The 18994-nt window shown below is 45.7% G+C and overlaps 1 protein-coding gene across 1 annotated transcript in view; it reads right to left on the bottom strand.

Annotated features, from left to right (window-relative positions):
• The window catches only part of GLS2 (glutaminase 2), a 129198-nt gene that overhangs the window by 86708 nt on the left and 23496 nt on the right, over positions 1-18994 (bottom strand). Inside the window, exon 2 of the mRNA XM_040339347.1 lies at positions 331-427. Within this exon, the coding sequence (XP_040195281.1) occupies positions 331-427 (97 nt within the window). The remainder of the gene's footprint in view (positions 1-330; positions 428-18994) is intronic.

Genomic DNA, 18994 nt, shown 5'->3' with positions numbered 1-18994 from the left:
TGTGTACCTTTAATTGAGCTTACGCATGGCTGAAGACTCTCCCTACCCACAAGTGACTGCCACAGGCCAGTAGCCAAATATACCTGTGCTGAGTCACATGCTCCTGATGTTAATATGTAAAATGACTTCAGTCTATTGGGAAAGTCACAGATTCCCAATGTATACCCGGCATACACCACCTTTATGGGTTTTTTGTTACATTGTTCTTGCATACTGCTGCCTATGAAATGGTATGCTCTATATTATGCAACTTGTAGCAGTTCTCTGTTTTGTACTAGTGTTTCATTCACAGATGGTTACACATAGGTTTGCATTCTAACAGCCTCTTACGTTAATAAACTTGTTGACCGGCAGCTGTTCTTGTCCTTCAGATATTGTGTAGAAGAGAAGATTGGTGAGACGTTGTAAAACAGTTTTGCTGGCAGTTCTAAAATCAGAAAGACAACAAATAAAATGTACATGCGTTAAATATTATACAGATGTCCTCTGTGTTTTTGATAATGCATTGCATTTTCACAGCCCGCCAATACTTTAGCGATGCCAACACTACAGCACTTCAAGAAAGAATGTTACTTACCTTCAGCCAAGAAGCGTCAGCTATGACTGGAGGTTAATGTCCATATTAAACAAACAATACTAAATCACATGCATTCTTTTACACATTGATATAAACCAAACTGTGAACTTTATAATACAGAAAGATATAAACAAAAGAGAGTGTTAGCATGTTAAAAGCCTCTAGTACAATCTAGAAGATTTCGCTTTTAAGCATAAGAAAAATAAAATGACAATTATACAGTAAAGGACATATAAACAATAAAGTGTATCTAAAACCAAACGCCAAAATGTAATATATTTCAGGATACCAGTCCTTAGATATGATGGCTGTATTCGTTTTCTTTATTTAGGCTAAAACCATTTCCAGCAAGTACAGAAAACACCTGTTTATCTTGCCAGAAATGCAGTGTCCCTGTCCCATCCTAAGAGCAGGACAGAAAGATTTCTTATAATCTGTCATCGCTTATGTAATGAACAAAGGCAGACATGTTTGAAGTACAGTGTGGTGGCAATCATTTTTTTTTTTTTTCCAGAATAATAGTTTATTCAAGAGATAAAACAGTATAACAGGATATGCAGTACATTCTATAAATTTTTGCAGTAGCAGAAAGCATATACAGTACTGTAATATAGACCGTATCGCAGTACGGTAAAATGGACGGTTATTACTTAATCTTAATGTTGCTAATAAACATAAATTGGAATGTGCAAAAAGCCAACTGTGATCAATCATGGCTCCCTCCACAGATACACTGGAGAAATTAGTATAGCCACCCAGAAACAGGAAATGTGTTACTGGTAGCATTACCAGGTGAAAATAAGGGATAAAAAAAATGTAAAAAAAAAAGACAAACAAATGCAGCCCCCGCATTAAAAGACTGGCAAGTTGCAATATATTACTTTTTTGGGCATTTGGATATACTTTAAGACTTAAAGTGGTTCTAAAGGCAGAAGTTTTTATTTTATTTTAATGCATTCTATGCATTAGGATAAAAAAAAAAAAACTTCTGTGTGCAGAAAACCCCCTCAGTCCTTCTAATACCTGAGCCTCATCTCAATTCAGCAATGTTGCATGAGAGACTCGGCTGTCTTGAACTCCCTTCCTCATTGGCTGGAACAGCAGCCGATGCTATTGGCTTCTGCTGCAGTCAATCAAAGTCAGTGAACCAATGAGGAGAGAGAAGAGCGGGGTTGAACCGGGGTTCCATGTCTCAATGGAGCAGCGGCTCAGCTCGAGTGCCCCCATAGCAAGCTGCTTGCTGTGGGGGCACTTGGCTGGAGGGAAGGGCCAGGGGTGCTGGCAATAGACCCAAGAAGAGGAGGATCTGGACTGCTCTGTGCAAAACCACTGCACAGAACAAGCAAGTATGGCATGTCTGTTATTTTTAACCTAAAAAAACAAGACTTTAGTATCACATTAACCCCAGTTTGTCTTTGCAATGTATACTTATGAATGTACTGTATGTAATAATGTAAATAATATCGTCAGTGTGCTTATTTGTATGTAGAGTTTGTAAATTTACCATGGGTCATCATCTTCATGTTTGTTTGTTTTTTATTAAGGGGAGGAGCAGGAAGCACAAATCATCCGATTTGTTTAGCCAGAAGCAGGGGGATTCTTGCATTGTAGACCTGGCTTTGTCTCTAGCAAGAACACTGAGCAGCACATCATTGAATTTCATTCCGAATCTTGTGAGACTATGTGTCGAAAAGCACAGTGCCTTAGATGATCTCGCACTGCATAAATACAGGTATAAGACTGTAGGCACCGGAAGCACACTGCTATTTTTTTGGGAACAATTTAGGTCAACCAATACATTTTTAATAATAATGTTTAAGCAGGCATTATTAACTTATCTGGATGCTCCCTAAAAGATAGTCAAATCTTCATGTTTTTTTTAGTTCAAGTAGTCTTTTAGTGGCTGTTCCCAATGTAAAACATTGTTTGTGTGCCCTTCCATGTCAATATTACAGCACGTTTCTCTGCTATTATCTGAGGGATAATTGCTGCAATCGTGGTTGTAAGGAGGAGAGGTGGTAACAATCCAGCCACAGCCTCCAAGACTTGATTAGAATATTACCTCTAGGTACATGCTGTACAATTTTGCAAGAAAGGTTAAATGAAATATAACACATGACATGTGTAAGTTATTTATTGATTAGGAAGGGTGCCTAAGGGGAAATATTTTATATAGCTCCACCCTTAATTAATTATATATAATGCCCAAATTACTTAATCACTTAAGCACTCACCTACTGTTGAAATGCATTCTCTGTTTGTACCTAACATAATTTAGATCCTAATATTTTATTTTTTCTACATGTACCGGACTATAATAAAATCTGACTTGCAAAGTAGAGTTCTCCCTTAAGCATAATAATGTAATACAGTGACTTCTGGAAGTGACTGAGGCAGGGTTTCCATTCCTGAATTGCTTCTGTTAATGTTCAGCAGTGTCCCACTTCTGTTGCTTTGAGTATTGACACAGTAATTTGTTCTTTCACCCATATGGTCCTAAAAGTTAATAATTAAACATAAATCTTTTGTGTTATCCATAATCAGTTCAGTTGGTTTTTGTAATGAAGCCTAAATGGTCAGTCTAGCTTTTTTGTTACACAAAATAACCGTGAGTTAGTATAAAACCGATAGCAATTACTCTACGAATATAGACTGTTTAAGCCTGTCACAAACCTGGGCAATTCCAAGTGAGCATACAATGAAAGATATATATGCAGAAGTTAATGTCAGGTAAAACTGCATGCCCAAATGATCAGAAGATCCACATTTATTAAGCAACTGAAGTTATATGTAAAGCTATCCCCTGTTCAGTCTATTATGAATGTGGCTGCCAGACTTATCCACCTTACCAACTGTTCAGTGTCCGCCATTCCTATCTGCCAATTCCGCCACTGGCTTCCCATTGCCAAACGAATAAAGTAACATATGTAGCGCCTGGTTACTTCCAAGTACCGGTGCTATTAAAATTTAGAGGGCTATCAGAGTACTAATGACTCTGTTCCAAATTACAATGTCTCTGTTTCAGGTTGGCTGTGCTGTGGGCTCACTCTGTTGTTACTGGGGTGCTATCCCACCCCAGGGCGACAGGTGGCAGCAGCAGAGTTGAGACTTGGGTGTTCTTTTCCAGCAGCCAATCAGGAGGGAGTGTCCTCGCTGGGCATGCTGGCAGAGGGTACTTATGGAACAGACGCGATTGAGTCTGGGTTTTCTTCCAGTGTGGCACCCACCTTTAGGGTGACCACATCATGGCGCCCTGGGATTATGGCCTACCTGACCAGAGTGCGCATGCCACACGGTGTTCCATGTTGGTCCAGGAACGTTTAAGCAACGACGGGTAACCAGTGATCGACGGATTCCCACTTTTGAAGATCCCAAGCGGTATAGCTCTTTGGTGGGGAGTCCGTCTGAGGAGCTTCTGAGTAGCGCCAATGAGAGGCTGGCGGTCCGAAAGGATTTAGACAAACCACCGGGGATCAAGGTAGCCGGACACTGAAGGATTGATGACCTGTCAGTCGGTACCTGGGCGACGTTAAGAAGGAGCTCCAGGCGTAATTCTTCCTGAGGAGGATTGCCTCCGCATTTGCAACCAGAGAGGGCCTGTGGCAGAGGTGTCTCCCTGAAGTTCATTCCAAGGAGGGTCTGTGGCAGAGACTTTTCCTTAAAAGGTTTGAGTGATACTCCGGCTGCCATGTCAGTGAGAGATGCCTGTCCGGGTACGCCAAGTCCATTCAGTCAGGAGTGGTACGGAAAGTGTTATCTATGGGAGCAGGGCCGTTCCAAATGCTATGCCTGAATCTGCTGTTCTCCTTCTTCCAAACTCTATCCTTTCATCACCGGTTCATTGTTTTTACCCGGCTGGGTAATAAAGAGCACAGAAAAGACACTTGTTGCGGACATTCCTTTACTATTGCTATATGCACCATTCATCCCTAGGAATTCGGAAGAGCCACAAGGTAAATGTGCCACCCAAAACAAACCAGCAGCTCCTCCGGGGATAGTGCTACACATACAAAGCTATTTACAACTCTGCCCTGAGCTACATCACCAATCTTATCTCTAAATATCACCCAAACCGTCCACTCCGCTCCTCCCAAGACCTTCTGTTTTTTTAGCTCCCTTATCTCCTCCTCCCATGCTCATCTCGAGGATTTCTCCAGAACCTCTTCTATCCTCTGGAACTCACTTCCCCAATCTGTCTGGCTATCTATTACTCTGTTTACGTTTAGACGATCTCTGAATATTCATCACTTCAGGGGAGCCTATCCTGCCTTCAGCTAATAACTGAATGCTCTATTTCCCCCATTAGTTCATCCCTCACAGTTATTACCTTTTTTCCACCAGCCCCTCCTCATTAGATTGTAAGCTTGCAGGAGAAGGGCCCTCCTAATCCTCCTGTATTGAATTCTATTGACTCTGTACTGTCTCCCTTTATATTGTAATGCGCTGCGCAAACTGTTAGCGCTATATAAATCCTGTATTATAATAATAATATTAATCACTGATTTTTCTGTATCTTTCAAGTATGACGCAATCTCCTCCTGCCTCCCGGCCATCCTTACTGGTACTTTGGGATTATAGATGGTCACTCTGACCAATACTTAGGCTTGGGGCTGGACCAAACTCAATATACAAATTAAAAGTTGGAATAAATATAGGTTTGGCTGCCTAGATCTATTAAGATGGTCAGACTTTGGATGATTCCTATGATTCAACCGAAATTTGAGCCATAGTATGCCACCCAGTCAGACAAACTTCTATTGAGAAATTATTTGCAGACACTTGTAGTGCTACTCCCATAGGAGCCACTGTATTTTAACAGGTTCTTTTCCAAAATTAGTGCAGAAGCAGCCAGGCACACAGCAACATTCCACTTGTTCCAGCTCAATCAGTCCAGGGGATATCTTTCTAGGATTTTATTTGCTGAAGAACGTTGGATGGGACAGGGGTAATATGAGATACTCCAGATTCCTTGAACATTTGCAGGACACTTTACCTTGCTTAGTCTCTCTGTGCAGACTCTATGTAGGAACACATACAGATGGCAGAACTGAGTCCCTTTTTTAGAACTATCCCAGTCAGGAATACAACTGGCTCCTCCACCCAAGGGATACAGCACACAATCACTAGAACACTGAGCTCAGGTAAGTACTCACAATATCACAGGATCACCGGATGCCTCCTTCCAGTATTCACCGGCTACTTTTCAGTAAGGGAGAGGTTAAGGTTCACAATGCCACAGGACAGCCAGACCTCTTCTAATTTCCACTGGGCACTCTTCAGTGAGCTCTCCAGACCAAGTATTTAAGCAAGGGTTCCCTTGACTAACTGTAAAGATGGATATCTAGAAGTAGGCCCTCTAGCTATGCAACAGCTGGGACCTCGATGAATATTAGCTGCTGCAGATGGGGGTAGCCACCCAAACTGGTGGAATCCCTCCAACAAGGAGAAGTCAGCCTGCTCTAAATATCAGACTATTTGCCTAGAATCCTAGCAAACCTAGAAAGGTGCTACAAACTGTTTGGGTATTCTTTTATGCAATTACTAAATTGCATGTAATGTAAGAATGGTCAGTCTAGAAGATATAAATGTGGTACTTTAAAATGATTGAATTTTTATTTTATTTTTTAATAAAAAAATGCTATACTGATTTTCTCTGTGCAATGGGAAGCCCCTGCTCTGTATTGCACAGAGCAGGGGGTTTCCTCCTCTTCTGGAGTCCTTTGCAGCACTCTCCGCTCTTTTCTGGTTCCCCTCTTTAGAAAACCAAGTTTTGAGGGGGCAACCATGCGGGAGTGCTCCCGAGCCAGGCTGTGTGCATCCATAGACACACAGCGTGGCTCCTTTACAGAATTTGACTGGCAGGAGCCAATGGCTCCTACTGCTGTCAGTATAGCCTGTGAATGTAGGAAGAGAGAGCAGCGCTGCTGCTAATGGGCACAGTGCTGGATCGAGAGAGAACTCAAGTAAAGCTGGCCATACATGAATCAAATTTTGATCCCTGTGTGGCCACTGTGGTTCTGTTCAACCACCCTGTTTGTATATGCTGCTATAATGGAGAGCATTCTCCAGGGCTGTTTTAATAGCATCATGGGCCCCTGGGCAAAGTAATGCGTTGGGGCCCTTAAAATGGAAACCGTGCAGGTAAACAGACATCAAGTAGGTAGAAGGCAGACAAGCGGAGTTTCCCCTTTTCCCCAGCACTCTGACCCCTCTACACCCTAGATATCCCCCCAACACTCTGATCCCTCTACACCCTAGATATTCCCCCCAGCACTGTAACCATATACCATAAGATACTCCTTGTATTGTGACCCCACTACATCCCTGATAACCCCTACACTGTGGCCTCTCTACATCCCTGATAGCTCTAGCACTATAGCCACCCAAGCTACCCCAAGCATTGATCCCCCCTCAGCATTGTTTTCCCCCCCATACACCCTTGATATCCCCCAGCACCATTATTCCATCCATGTAGTACCCCCTGTTCCAGTGGAGATATAGTGCATGTAAACTTTTGGCTCTGTGCCCACCTCCAGCACTGCACTCACCTATATCAATCAAGCAGGCAGAGGAGGGAGCATCCCTCCGGGCATTCCAAGCTTTTCGGTGCAAACAGTGCTGGACAGCTGGGCTCACCATGACACCATCTACAATTCTACTTCCACAGGTGGGCTCTCAGTGCTGCCAACTCAGCAGCTCCCACTTCAGCTCCTACCCCACAGCCTTCAAGTTCCGAGCATTCAAGATGCATAGGGCAGGGTCAGAGCATCACTGGCGCTCCGGCCCTGCTCCTCCTTGCTGGCTGTGAAATAATAGGTATCGTTCTGCACTGCACGGCGCACCGCTGCCAGCCTGCCTCCCCTGTGTATCCATCACTCTCAGTGCCATCACAGGGCCCCCAATTTTGGGGCAGCATGGGCTCAAGGACCAGCTGCTTTGGGGAAAGTGCAGGGGCCCCCCATGCAGCTGGGGCCCCTGGGCAGTGCCCAGGTGTGCCCTCTCATTAAGACAGCCCTGGCATTCTCATACCTTTAGGGGACAGCTCCAGTGAATGCGCAATTGGAAGATCCAGGGAGGGGAACAGATTAGGGTTGCCGGCTCATCCCTTTAAACCTGACCACATTTGAATTACACATGTTCTAAGGCTAATTTAATGCAGAACCTGTGTAATTAATATGCGTTTGGGTTTAAAGGGATGAGGTGGCAACACTAGAGTAGGTGGATATCCTTTTTATCTTTCAGGAAGTGGGTTTTTCAGTAGAAGTTGTGTGTTAGCTGGGGTTTTAAAGGACAAATCTATCATTTTTATAGTGAAGGGTTTATACTGTGTGTAGTTTTGTTTTTTTAATGTATATGTGTGAATGTCCTGGTAAACTATACATATTTAACACCTTCCTGCCCAACCTATATCAGAATGACGGCCGGGTGGTGGCTTTTCCATTCCATCCATATGATGTCTTTTGAGAAGGGGCCATGGGACACAGTCGCTGCCGGTACCATGTGACCAATCACAGCAGGTCACATGACAGTTGTACACAATGGATGGCTTCCTTTCATGTCATCTATTATGTACAATTGTGTTTCTAACTGTGATTGGTCAATTTGACCGCATGATACAGACGGGGTCAATTACAGCCCATCTGTACCATGTAATTAGCTTTGACTAATCATAGCTAAATCACAGCAAAACAAACTGAATGAATCAGTTTCATTCAGTTAAATGCTTGCTTATAGCAATGTAATTCACTGCTATAATCAAACATAATGTATAAAAAAAAATAGATAAATCATAATCACTTCCCCAGAGTAGTACAATGTTACAGTGTGTTAAAACAAAAAAATTGTAAAAAAAATATAAAATAAAAAAATGTATAACTTTATATTTTTGCGCACTGTTACCAGTCACTGTCACACCAGTTATAGGATTATGCTGTACTACACTGGTGACAGTATGTATTTTTTTTTTTTAATTGCTTACTTTTCCAAGCAATTATGACAAAAACTTCAAAAAACCCACCATGCCTCTTAATAATTAACTTGGACTGTCTACTTTCCAAAAAGAGGTAATTTGAGGGGTATTTGTATTGTCCTGGAATTTTAGGGCTTCAACAAATGGGATGGGCCGTCAGTACATCAGGATTTAAAAAATGTCAGATATAAACCATAGTTTGTGGACTCTAACGTTTATACAGACTAAACAATATACACTGATTTGGGTTATTTTTAACCAAAGAAATGTAACAGAATACAGTTATGAAGAACAATTGAAAAAAAGGGTGATTGGTGTGTCCTCTATTAAATACAGCACCTCATCCTTGTAGAATGATACAGGGTTGTGAAAAGGATAGGAGGATTATAACGGTGCCATCAACAAGTCACAAAAAATATTTGAAACAAAATTAAAGACAAATTTTTTTTATTCAATATATAAATTGATTAAAAACATGGACAGTAAGCTAGAGATAACACTGATTTAGAATATTTATCATAAAATCCCGACATGTTTCGGCAAATCTTTGCCTTCTTCAGGGGTGTGGGGATCAATCAGTAAATTTATTACAGTCTATTGAAAAAACACAATCAATTAGTAAAGAAATATATACATAAACGTTTCAAAACAAGGCTAAATTTGTCAAGAGATATGCGGGCAAAACGGATCCAATGTGTGGGAGAACCAACAAGACAGAGTAAGTGCCATAGAGAAAGCTGTACCTACCCCAAGTCAGAAAACGAGGCGAGATGCTGTATAGCAAGGCGACAGCATTGAAAACGTTTATGTATATATTTCTTTACTAATTGATTATGTTTCTTCAATAGACTAATACATTAACTGATTGATCCTCACACCCCTGAAGAAGGCAACGATTTGCTGAAACATGTTGGGATTTTATGATACAAATATTCTAAAATCAGTGTAATCTCTAGCTTACTGTCCATGTTTTTAATCAATTTATATATTGAATAAAAAAAAATTGTCTTTAATTTTGTTTCAAATACTTTTTGTGACTTGTTGATGGCACCGTTATAATCCTCCTATCCTTTTCACAATTCTGTATGAAGAAAAATTGTTTATTTCCAAAATTTTATAACAGAAACAAAAAGAAAAACGTGTTTTTTTTTCAAAATGTTCAGGCTTTTTTTGTTTACTTAGCAATAAATAAAAACCCAGTAGTGATTAAATACCACCAAAACAAAGTGCTAGTTGTGTGAACAAAATAAAAAATAAAAATTCATATGGGTACAATGTTGCATGACCACACAATTGTCAAAGTGCGACAGCGCTGAAAGCAGAAAAAGTGCCCAATATTGAAGTGGTCAATAAATGATTCCTGTGAGTGCAATTAATAATTTTTTGTCATGCATGAAGTTGAATAAATACAGTCTTACAGTACATATTAAGCAAAAGGGCAATGAGGACGTTTTTACTACTGTACTGAAATCAACACCATTGCCTTACTACCTGTCCTTTAACATATATATACTCTGAGGAATATGTAAACAGTTTTACTGGTTTTTCTTGTCTTAAAAACAAAAATACCTTTCCAGTCTTCAGGCTTAACCCTGAATTGTTTGACATCCAAAAGATCTTGACAGTGTTGAAATACCAACATTTTTACCTAAAATGAGTTGACATATTTGTTCAACAACATTTCTGAATGATGTTCTCAGGCCTCGTACACACGACCGAGAAACTCGACGGGCGAAATACATTGAGTTTCTCGTCGAGTTCCTTGTTAGGCTTGTCGAGGAACTCGACAAGCTTGCTTTGCGTACACACAGTCAAGCCAAAATCTCCTCGTTCTCAAATAGCGGTGACATACAACACATACAACGGCAGGGAAAGTTCGATTCCACTGGCTAAACTCTTGGGGCGGCTTTTGCTAATTTCATGTGTTTGCGTGTTAAATAAAAGTTTGGTAAGAGACGATTTGCACTTTTCAGTCTGTTACAGCTTTAAAAATGTGTTATCTCCATTACAAATGCTACTTTTACTCCCGTCTCATACTTTAATCTGAGCAAGCGCGGGTTTCTTAGCATACAGACGTCCGAGTTTCTCGTTGAAAACCAGCCTGTCGAGGATCTCGACGAGCCAAATCAGACTCCCGTCGAGAAAATAGAGAACTTGCTCTCTTTTTGGCTCGTCGAGGTTCTCGACAGTTTCCTCGACGAAAATGTACACACGACCGGTTTCCTCGGCAAAAAAATATCTCCCAGCAAGGTTCTTGCTGGTTTTTGCCGAGAAACTCGGTCGTGTGTACGAGGCCTCAGGGTATATTGATTTTCCAAGGGAGAGGTGAAAAAAAAAAAAAAAAAAAAGCCATAGACGCAAAGTCAAGGCACACAACAGACATGTAACCCAATTACAAATGTGAATGAAAGAAGGATTTGGGGGGGGGGGGGGATTAGCCAGGTATTCAATGCTATGATATTGAGCCTTGCATATAGAACATACAGTAAAAGTAAAACAATAAAAAAATTCATTAGGCCCGAACAACAGTGTAAAGGGGTACATGTATGAAATCTGATGTGCCTTCAGAACAGCTTTGAGCAAACAGTTATTTTCGATATTTGTTTCCATCTTTAAATAATCAAAGAATTGTATACAAGACAATGCATATTGAATTGGAGGCATCATTACTATACCATGAGGAACCATCGGACATGTATGTTGTGAACAAATGATCGTATAGGCAGGAAAGCTTGTTAATGGTAATAGAAAGATTTATATGCCCTATCTGTCTCAGATTTGGTGAGCACTGTCTAAAGCAGCCTTTTCATTCTAGACCAGACCTGGGCAAACTACGGCCCCCCCCCCCCCCCGCCGCCGAAATCGCCGCCGCCACGGCCGGGAACATTACAGACAGCGTTCGTTTGAACAGCTGTTTTCCCCGCCGCGTATAGACACTCCCCCTTGGACGGATCTGTCCAATCGCGAGCAAGGGGGAGTCACATAGACACTCCCCCTTGCTCGCGATTGGACAGATCCGTCCAAGGGGGAGTGTCTATGCGCAGCGGGGAAAACAGCTGTTCAAACGAACGCTGTCTGTAATGTTCCCCGCCGCGGTGATAACAGTAGGCAGGGCCGGTACAAGCAGGGCCGCTGATAGGGCAGTACAGCCAGCCCTGGTGTACGGGGCCCGGCCCTATCAGCTGCATAGAGGGGCCCGGCCAGCATTACAGCTCATTGCTGCATTAAATAAAAACAAAAAAATAAAGCTTGGTAAACTTCTCCCCCGCTCCTCCTTGTGTTATGGAGCGGGGTTATACCATTTTCCTGGGCAATGTCAGGTCAACAGAGGGGCCCAGGTGCTCACAGAGAAGGGACTATTTCTTCATTTTCGGGAGCGGATGTATATGCAGCAGTTCACTACTCACTGAATTAGTTCCGGCCGGCGGAGTGATACTATGATTCAGGTGCTGAGATGCAAGGAGGCTGACATGAAGGAGAGCCTGGCTGCAGTGGACACAGTGAGTAAAGAATAAAGCATAGAGTCCTCACTGTGTCCTTAGAATAGAACTCAGCAGGTTATCATTAGCATTACAATAGTCTTCACAGACAGCACAGTTATGCAAGTAGGGACTCTATCCTGGCTCTGTGTCTCATGGCTGCTGACTTTGTTATGGCTGTGCTGTGTTACAGTCTGTTATATACAGTACAGCCATAAGTTAACAAAGTCAGCAAACAGCCATGTCACATACAGCCATGATAGAGCCCCTGCTTACTGTGCTGCCTGTGATGATGATTGTAATGCTACTTCAGTTGGGGGGAGCAGTAAACATGTGCAGTGGAGCTGCATTTTACCCCCATCACTGCAGCAATGATCAGATATAATTTTTTAGCCCCAGTGATTCGGCAGAAAGTAAAAAAGAGGACCTGTCATGGCTCTGCTATCACGAGGGATGTTATTAATTTCTTGTGAAAGCAAAAAAACAAAAACAAATGAAACCTTCAATGTAATTTTATTAACAAAATGCTTACGCGCAATTGCGAACGCACATGTTGGCCCCCGCACGCACGTGTAAACAGCAACAAACCTGCCTTTTGTTTTATAATGGGGTTAGGGGTGGGGTCAAAGGTGTGGTCGAAGGGGGCCCCGTCAGGTAGGCTGTACGGGGCCCCATAATTTCTAACAGCGGCCCTGGGTACAAGGCAGGGGCGGGAGGGGTCACTGTGCCCATCACACGCAGCCACTTGTGCCAACACATGCAGCCACTTGTGCCAACACATGCAGCCACTTGTGCCAACACATGCAGCCACTTGTGCCAACACACGCAGCCACTGTGCCACCATAAATTGTCGCCACTGTGCCCATCAAACGCAGCCACTGTGCCAATCACACGCAGCCACTGTGCCAATCACACGCAGCCACTGTGCCAATAACACGCAGCCACTGTGCCAATAACACGCAGCCACTGTGCCAATAACACGCAGCCACTGTGCCAATAACACGCAGCCACTGTGCCAATAACACGCAGCCACTGTGCCCATCAAACGCAGCCACTGTGCCCATCAAACGCAGCCACTGTGCCAACACACGCAGCCACTGTGCCAACACACGCAGTCACTGTGCCAACACACGCAGTCACTGTGCCATCAATTGTTGCCACTGTGCCCATCACACGCAGCCACTGTGCCATCAATTGTCGCCACTGTGCCATCACATGCAGCCACTGTTTAATCAATTGTTATTGATTAAACAGTGGCTGCCTGTCCCCAGCGTCTGTCCCCCTCCTGTGTCATGTCCCCAGCGTCTGTCCCCCTCCTGTGTCATGTCCCCAGCCTCTGTCCCCCTCCTGTGTCATGTCCCCAGCCTCTGTCCCCCTCCTGTGTCATGTCCCCAGCCTCTGTCCCCCTCCTGTGTCATGTCCCCAGCGTCTGTCCCCCTCCTGTGCCATGTCCCCAGCGTCTGTCCCCCGCGTCTGTCCCCCTCCTGTGTCATGTCCCCAGCGTCTGTCCCCCTCCTGTGTCATGTCCCCAGCGTCTGTCCCCCTCCTGTGTCATGTCCCCAGCCTCGGTCCCCCTCCTGTGTCATGTCCCCAGCCTCTGTCCCCCTCCTGTGTCATGTCCCCAGCCTCTGTCCCCCTCCTGTGTCATGTCCCCAGCCTCTGTCCCCCTCCTGTGTCATGTCCCCAGCCTCTGTCCCCCTCCTGTGTCATGTCCCCAGCCTCTGTCCCCCTCCTGTGTCATGTCCCCAGCGTCTGTCCCCCTCCTGTGCCATGTCCCCAGCGTCTGTCCCCCGCGTCTGTCCCCCTCCTGTGTCATGTCCCCAGCGTCTGTCCCCCTCCTGTGTCATGTCCCCAGCGTCTGTCCCCCTCCTGTGTCATGTCCCCAGCCTCGGTCCCCCTCCTGTGTCATGTCCCCAGCCTCTGTCCCCCTCCTGTGTCATGTCCCCAGCCTCTGTCCCCCTCCTGTGTCATGTCCCCAGCCTCTGTCCCCCTCCTGTGTCATGTCCCCAGCCTCTGTCCCCCTCCTGTGTCATGTCCCCAGCCTCTGTCCCCCTCCTGTGTCATGTCCCCAGCCTCTGTCCCCCTCCTGTGCCATGTCCCCAGCGTCTGTCCCCCGCGTCTGTCCCCCTCCTGTGTCATGTCCCCAGCGTCTGTCCCCCTCCTGTGTCATGTCCCCAGCACTTACACATACTGCCAGGGCGCTGGCTATTGTGGGGGGGGGCGCCCGCCGCTTCTCACCGATACTCGCGCGGGGGGGGGGGGGCTGCATACATCCTCTTTCCCTGGTCACTATCCGGCAGCAGTGCACCTTGTGGCAGTGCTTTGCTCACGCCGGGGGAGGGGGTGGACCGTCCGTCCTTCTGCCCGCCCACCCACGTTGCCTGGGTGCTGTCTGGCATCTAGGAGGCCGCCCGCTTCTCCTGGTGCTCGCGCCGGGGGGGGGGTGTCCGTCCCCCCACCCACACTACTCTGTTCAGCCACTGCTAGGGCTCTGTCCTGCATCAGCAGGGACCTGCCGCCTGTTTCTCCCGGAGGCAGAGTGGTAGCACGATCGGCCGGGGGTCTAAGGTTGGTGATGGTTAGCCTATGGTTCACATGGTGCTGGCTTGGGGGGTGGGGGGAGACGAACCGGATGCCTCAACAGGGGGGGGGCATCCATCCTGTCCTCCATGGCCGTTGCTGCCATGGGGGGCATCTACCACTCATCCCAGGCACACGCTGGCAGCATGGGGGACACATCTACTCCTCCCGGGGGCACACTAGCAGCATGGGGGGGGGAGGCTGTCCCCCGCATCTCCAGGGGTCTTGCTGGCAGCATGGGAGAGGGCTGTCCACCCACATCTCCAGGGGTCACACTGGAAGCAGGGGGGAAGGGCTGTCCACCCACATTTTCAGGGGTCACACTGGCAGCATGGTGGGCTGCCCACCTTTTCTCCCGGGGCACGCTGACAGCAGGGGAGGGGTGGTCCACACACTTAGGGGGTCACTCTGGCAGCATGAGGGGGGGGCGGTCCACCCACGTCTCCACAGGTCGCGCTGGCAGGTTTTCTGGCAATATGCTATTTGTCAGAGCCTGTCCCTGCGTTGCAGTCTCTGCATTTTCTGTTGTAGCGTTTCCGCCCTGGCTGTTCTACCCCAGGGGTTTTTCTGTCATAGCGGATGTGTCAGTACCATGTTTCTATCATAGCGGATGTGCCAGTAGTATGTTTCTATCATAGCGGTTCTGTCAGTAGTATGTTTCTGTCGTAGCGGATGTGTCGGTAGTATGTTTCTGTCGTAGCGGATGTGTCGGTAGTATGTTTCTGTCGTAGCGGATGTATCAGTAGTATGTTTCTGTCATAGCGGTTCTGTCAGTAGTATGTTTCTGTCATAGCGGATGTGCCAGTAGTATGTTTCTGTCATAGCGGTTCTGTCACCAGTATGTTCTGTCATAGCGGATGTGTCAGTAGTATGTTTCTGTCATAGCGGTTCTGTCACTAGTATGTTTCTGTCATAGCGGATGTGTCAGTAGTATGTTTCTGTCATAGCGGTTCTGTCACTAGTATGTTTCTGTCATAGCGGATGTGTCAGTAGTATGTTTCTGTCATAGCGATTCTGTCAGTAGTATGTTTCTGTCATAGCGGTTCGGTCAGCAGCGTGTTTTTGTAGTAACTGTCATGCCAGTATCATGTTTCCCGTCTTAGCGTGTTCTGTCATGGCGGTGCTGTCAAACATCATGCTTCGGTCAGCGTCATGCTTCTGTCATGGCGCTTTTTTGCTATCACTGCCCTGTCGTTAGTGTTTCTGTCACAGCAGCTCTGTCATGGCGTGTTTCTGTCATGGCGTGTTTCTGTCATGGCGTGTTTCTGTCGTTGCACAGGTTCAGCTTACACCAGTAGCCGGTTCATCTTCGCTCATTCTTATGTCTCATCATTTTTCATAGGTTGCTTTCCTGGTCCAGTTGGCTAGGGCTCTCATCTCGGGATCTGTCACGTCTACAGATCCATTCGTGCTGAGGGTTTTTAATTTTCCAAGTTGATTGTTGACCTCACTCTTCTCGCCTGTCATGTCTTACCATGCATTGCTTTGCATTTCGTTTCACCTGCAGGACTATCCACCACGGTCTGTGGGTACACGGGTCCTCAGTGTTCTGTTGCGCGGCAGGTCACTTGCGCTCACTCACGTTATTCGCCGGGGGGGGTCGTCAGGTTCATTCACATGCTGGGGTCCCTCCATCGCTGTCTTCATACTCGGGTAGGCACAGAGGGGCTTGTGTTTCTTTTTGGGGTTCTACTCCAGCGTGGTTCGGTCACATAGCTTGTCGGTGCTATGCAGTCATGGCACACGAACAGCCTTGTAGCTTCATGTGTTTTTCTTTGTCTTGTCATACCATTCTTCCGGGTATAGTTAGCCAGGGTGCGCATCTCAGGATCTGTCACGTCTACAGATCCATACGGGCTGAGGTTTCGTTTTTAAATGATTGATTGACCACAATCTTCTCGCCTGTATACCATACGTCATACGTGCACGTTCATTCTCAGTTTGTGGGTACATCGGCCCTGAGTGTTTCGTTTTTAATTACCTGTCTCTGCGCGGCAGGTTACTCGGGCTCACTTACTGCTTACACTTATCACATAGACTTGGGTGGGATCTGTCAGGTTCATGCACGCGCTGAGGTCTGGTCATTTCTGCTCACGTCTTTGGCCCAGGCAGGTACAGAAGGGGGGGGGTGTCCCATGTTTTGTTGTCTGTTGTCTTTTCTTCCTGTTTTCCTAGGGTTGGGCGTGCCGCACGTTCGGGGATGACACATTTTGGTACATCCTGGCTGCTCCACGTGGGGGTTCAGAGCATGGTAGTACTCCGTCACTCGGGTTGGTCCGTACTTGACTTAGCAGAGCGGTAAGTCAACAAGGGGTTTCCTTTTCCGGCCACAGCAGGGTAGGCGGTACGTTTCAGTTTGTGTCCAAATTCCATCCCAGTTACTTCACATACCAGCATGGAGCGTGTTCTGGCCTTTCCTGCAAGGATAATTTTATCAGGGTTCTCATTCATGAAGTCGTCACTTCTTCTCTGCTCATGGTAGGGGTCTGGGCTGTTCTCTTGTTCATAGGTTGCCGGATCGTCGGGGCAGGTCTGTCAGTCCAGGTTTCCTTGTCCAATTCCCAGTCTGTTCCTAGGTGGGGGGTCACAGGCACTTGGGTAGTTTGTGTCATGCCATGTCTGGTTCTGTCTGTGTATCGTTGCATATCGCTACTGCGTGTTGGCCTCATCCGTCAACATCAGCTACTCCTCTTTCGGGTAGCCGGCTCTCATACCCCTTCCCTCCTATCAGTTTGTCCTTTTTGGCATCTCTCCCTCTCACGTCCCCTTACCAGGTATAGATAGTTAGGCCAGGGGTTGTGGGTGTTTGACAGGGCTACTGGTCTTGCGTCCTATTGGATGATGTTTGCATTTCACAGGGCTCCTCAGGTCGGCCCTTGTTCCATTCCCCCACGTATCTTCTCGCCATCAGCATTCGTGCCCATGTCTGTGCTTTCGGGAGGGAGGCTTAGTCTATCAGTCCTGGGACGGTCGTTTGGTTTCTGGGCAGTTGTGTAAGTGCCAACGGATGGGGGGGTTCCTTCTAATCATCGGTTCTTAGTACGCGGGTTTCTGCTGTAGTCACGGATGCTAGTCGTTCTTTGAGACTGTCCGGGCATGCTTCCCTACCGGACAGATGGTTCATGCCCTTCCACTTTTCATCACACCTACTTCCGGGTCTTTTTGCCCACTTATAGGCGTACTGTCTGCAAGGCCAATGGCACACCTCAGGCCTGGGTAGTTAGGATGTCGTATTCCTCGGTGAAGACTCTGACTACAAGTGTTAAGGCTAGCCGCAGGCTAGCCTGTGTTTGTAGGAGGAGTCAGAGGGCTATTTATCTTTCCTCCCCTCTAATCTCCGGCGTCGGTGGGATTTCTGGGTACCCACCCACCCGTTCCCCCTTTTTTCAATTTTGTCTTTTTTCATCATTTATTTCTTCACTTCACTATCACTTCGGGGTATGCCCACTTATAGGCGTACTGTCTGCAAGGCCAATGGCACACCTCAGGCCTGGGTAGTTAGGATGTCGTATTCCTCGGTGAAGACTCGGACTACAATTCCCTTTATACAGTGAAGACTGCTAGATCCGTGATGAAGGTGAGTATTTCAGTCAGTGTGTAGCACTATGGATGAGGATAAGGGGATTTTTTTTTTTTACTTTATTGTACGTTTACAAGGTTTATAAATACATAAAAATTAAAATAAAAAATGGGAATAGAGCAAAAAACACTGCTCAGATATTGAAATATAGTATAAACAGAATGTCCATCCAGTACACTATTATCAAATGGTAAAGAAGCCACTATATGACACAGACACAACTAATAATATACACCGATTTGGGTATTTTTTACTGAAGAAATGTAGCAGAATACATGTCAGATGGAGGGTTGGGACTTTAAATGAGATGCGATTATCGCAGTATGCGATTAAGTATATATATGGAAAATAATTTTTTTTCCATAATGACCAGGCTCAAAAATACCAACCCAAAAAGCACTAAACCAAATTGCAGCACTGCTCACAGTGTTTCCCAACTCCAGTCCTCAAGGCACACCAACAGATCATGTTTTCAGGCTTTCCATTATTTTGCACAGGTGATTTGATCAGTTTCACTGCCTTAGTAATTACCACAGCTTTTTCATCTGAGGGAAATCCTAAAAACATGACCTGTTGGTGTGCCTTGAGGACTGGAGTTGGGAAACACTGGATTAGCACACCTGTCCTTTGGAGACTTCAAAAATCATAGTTAGGACTGCAGCTACACAGAGTGCCGTGACGCTTGGCCTGCAGCTTTCCAGGTATTTGCAAATAACTGCAACTAAACCTCTGTTTTAATTACATACAGTTAGACAGATCAATTTGGTTTAGTGCTTTTTGGGTTGGTATTTTTGAGCCTGGTCATTATG

The sequence above is a fragment of the Rana temporaria genome, chromosome 2 (assembly GCF_905171775.1).
Source record: "Rana temporaria chromosome 2, aRanTem1.1, whole genome shotgun sequence".
Classification (NCBI taxonomy): domain Eukaryota; kingdom Metazoa; phylum Chordata; class Amphibia; order Anura; family Ranidae; genus Rana; species Rana temporaria.
The sequence above is the reverse complement of the archived record's forward strand: the minus strand, read 5'-3'. Positions and strand labels throughout refer to the sequence as shown.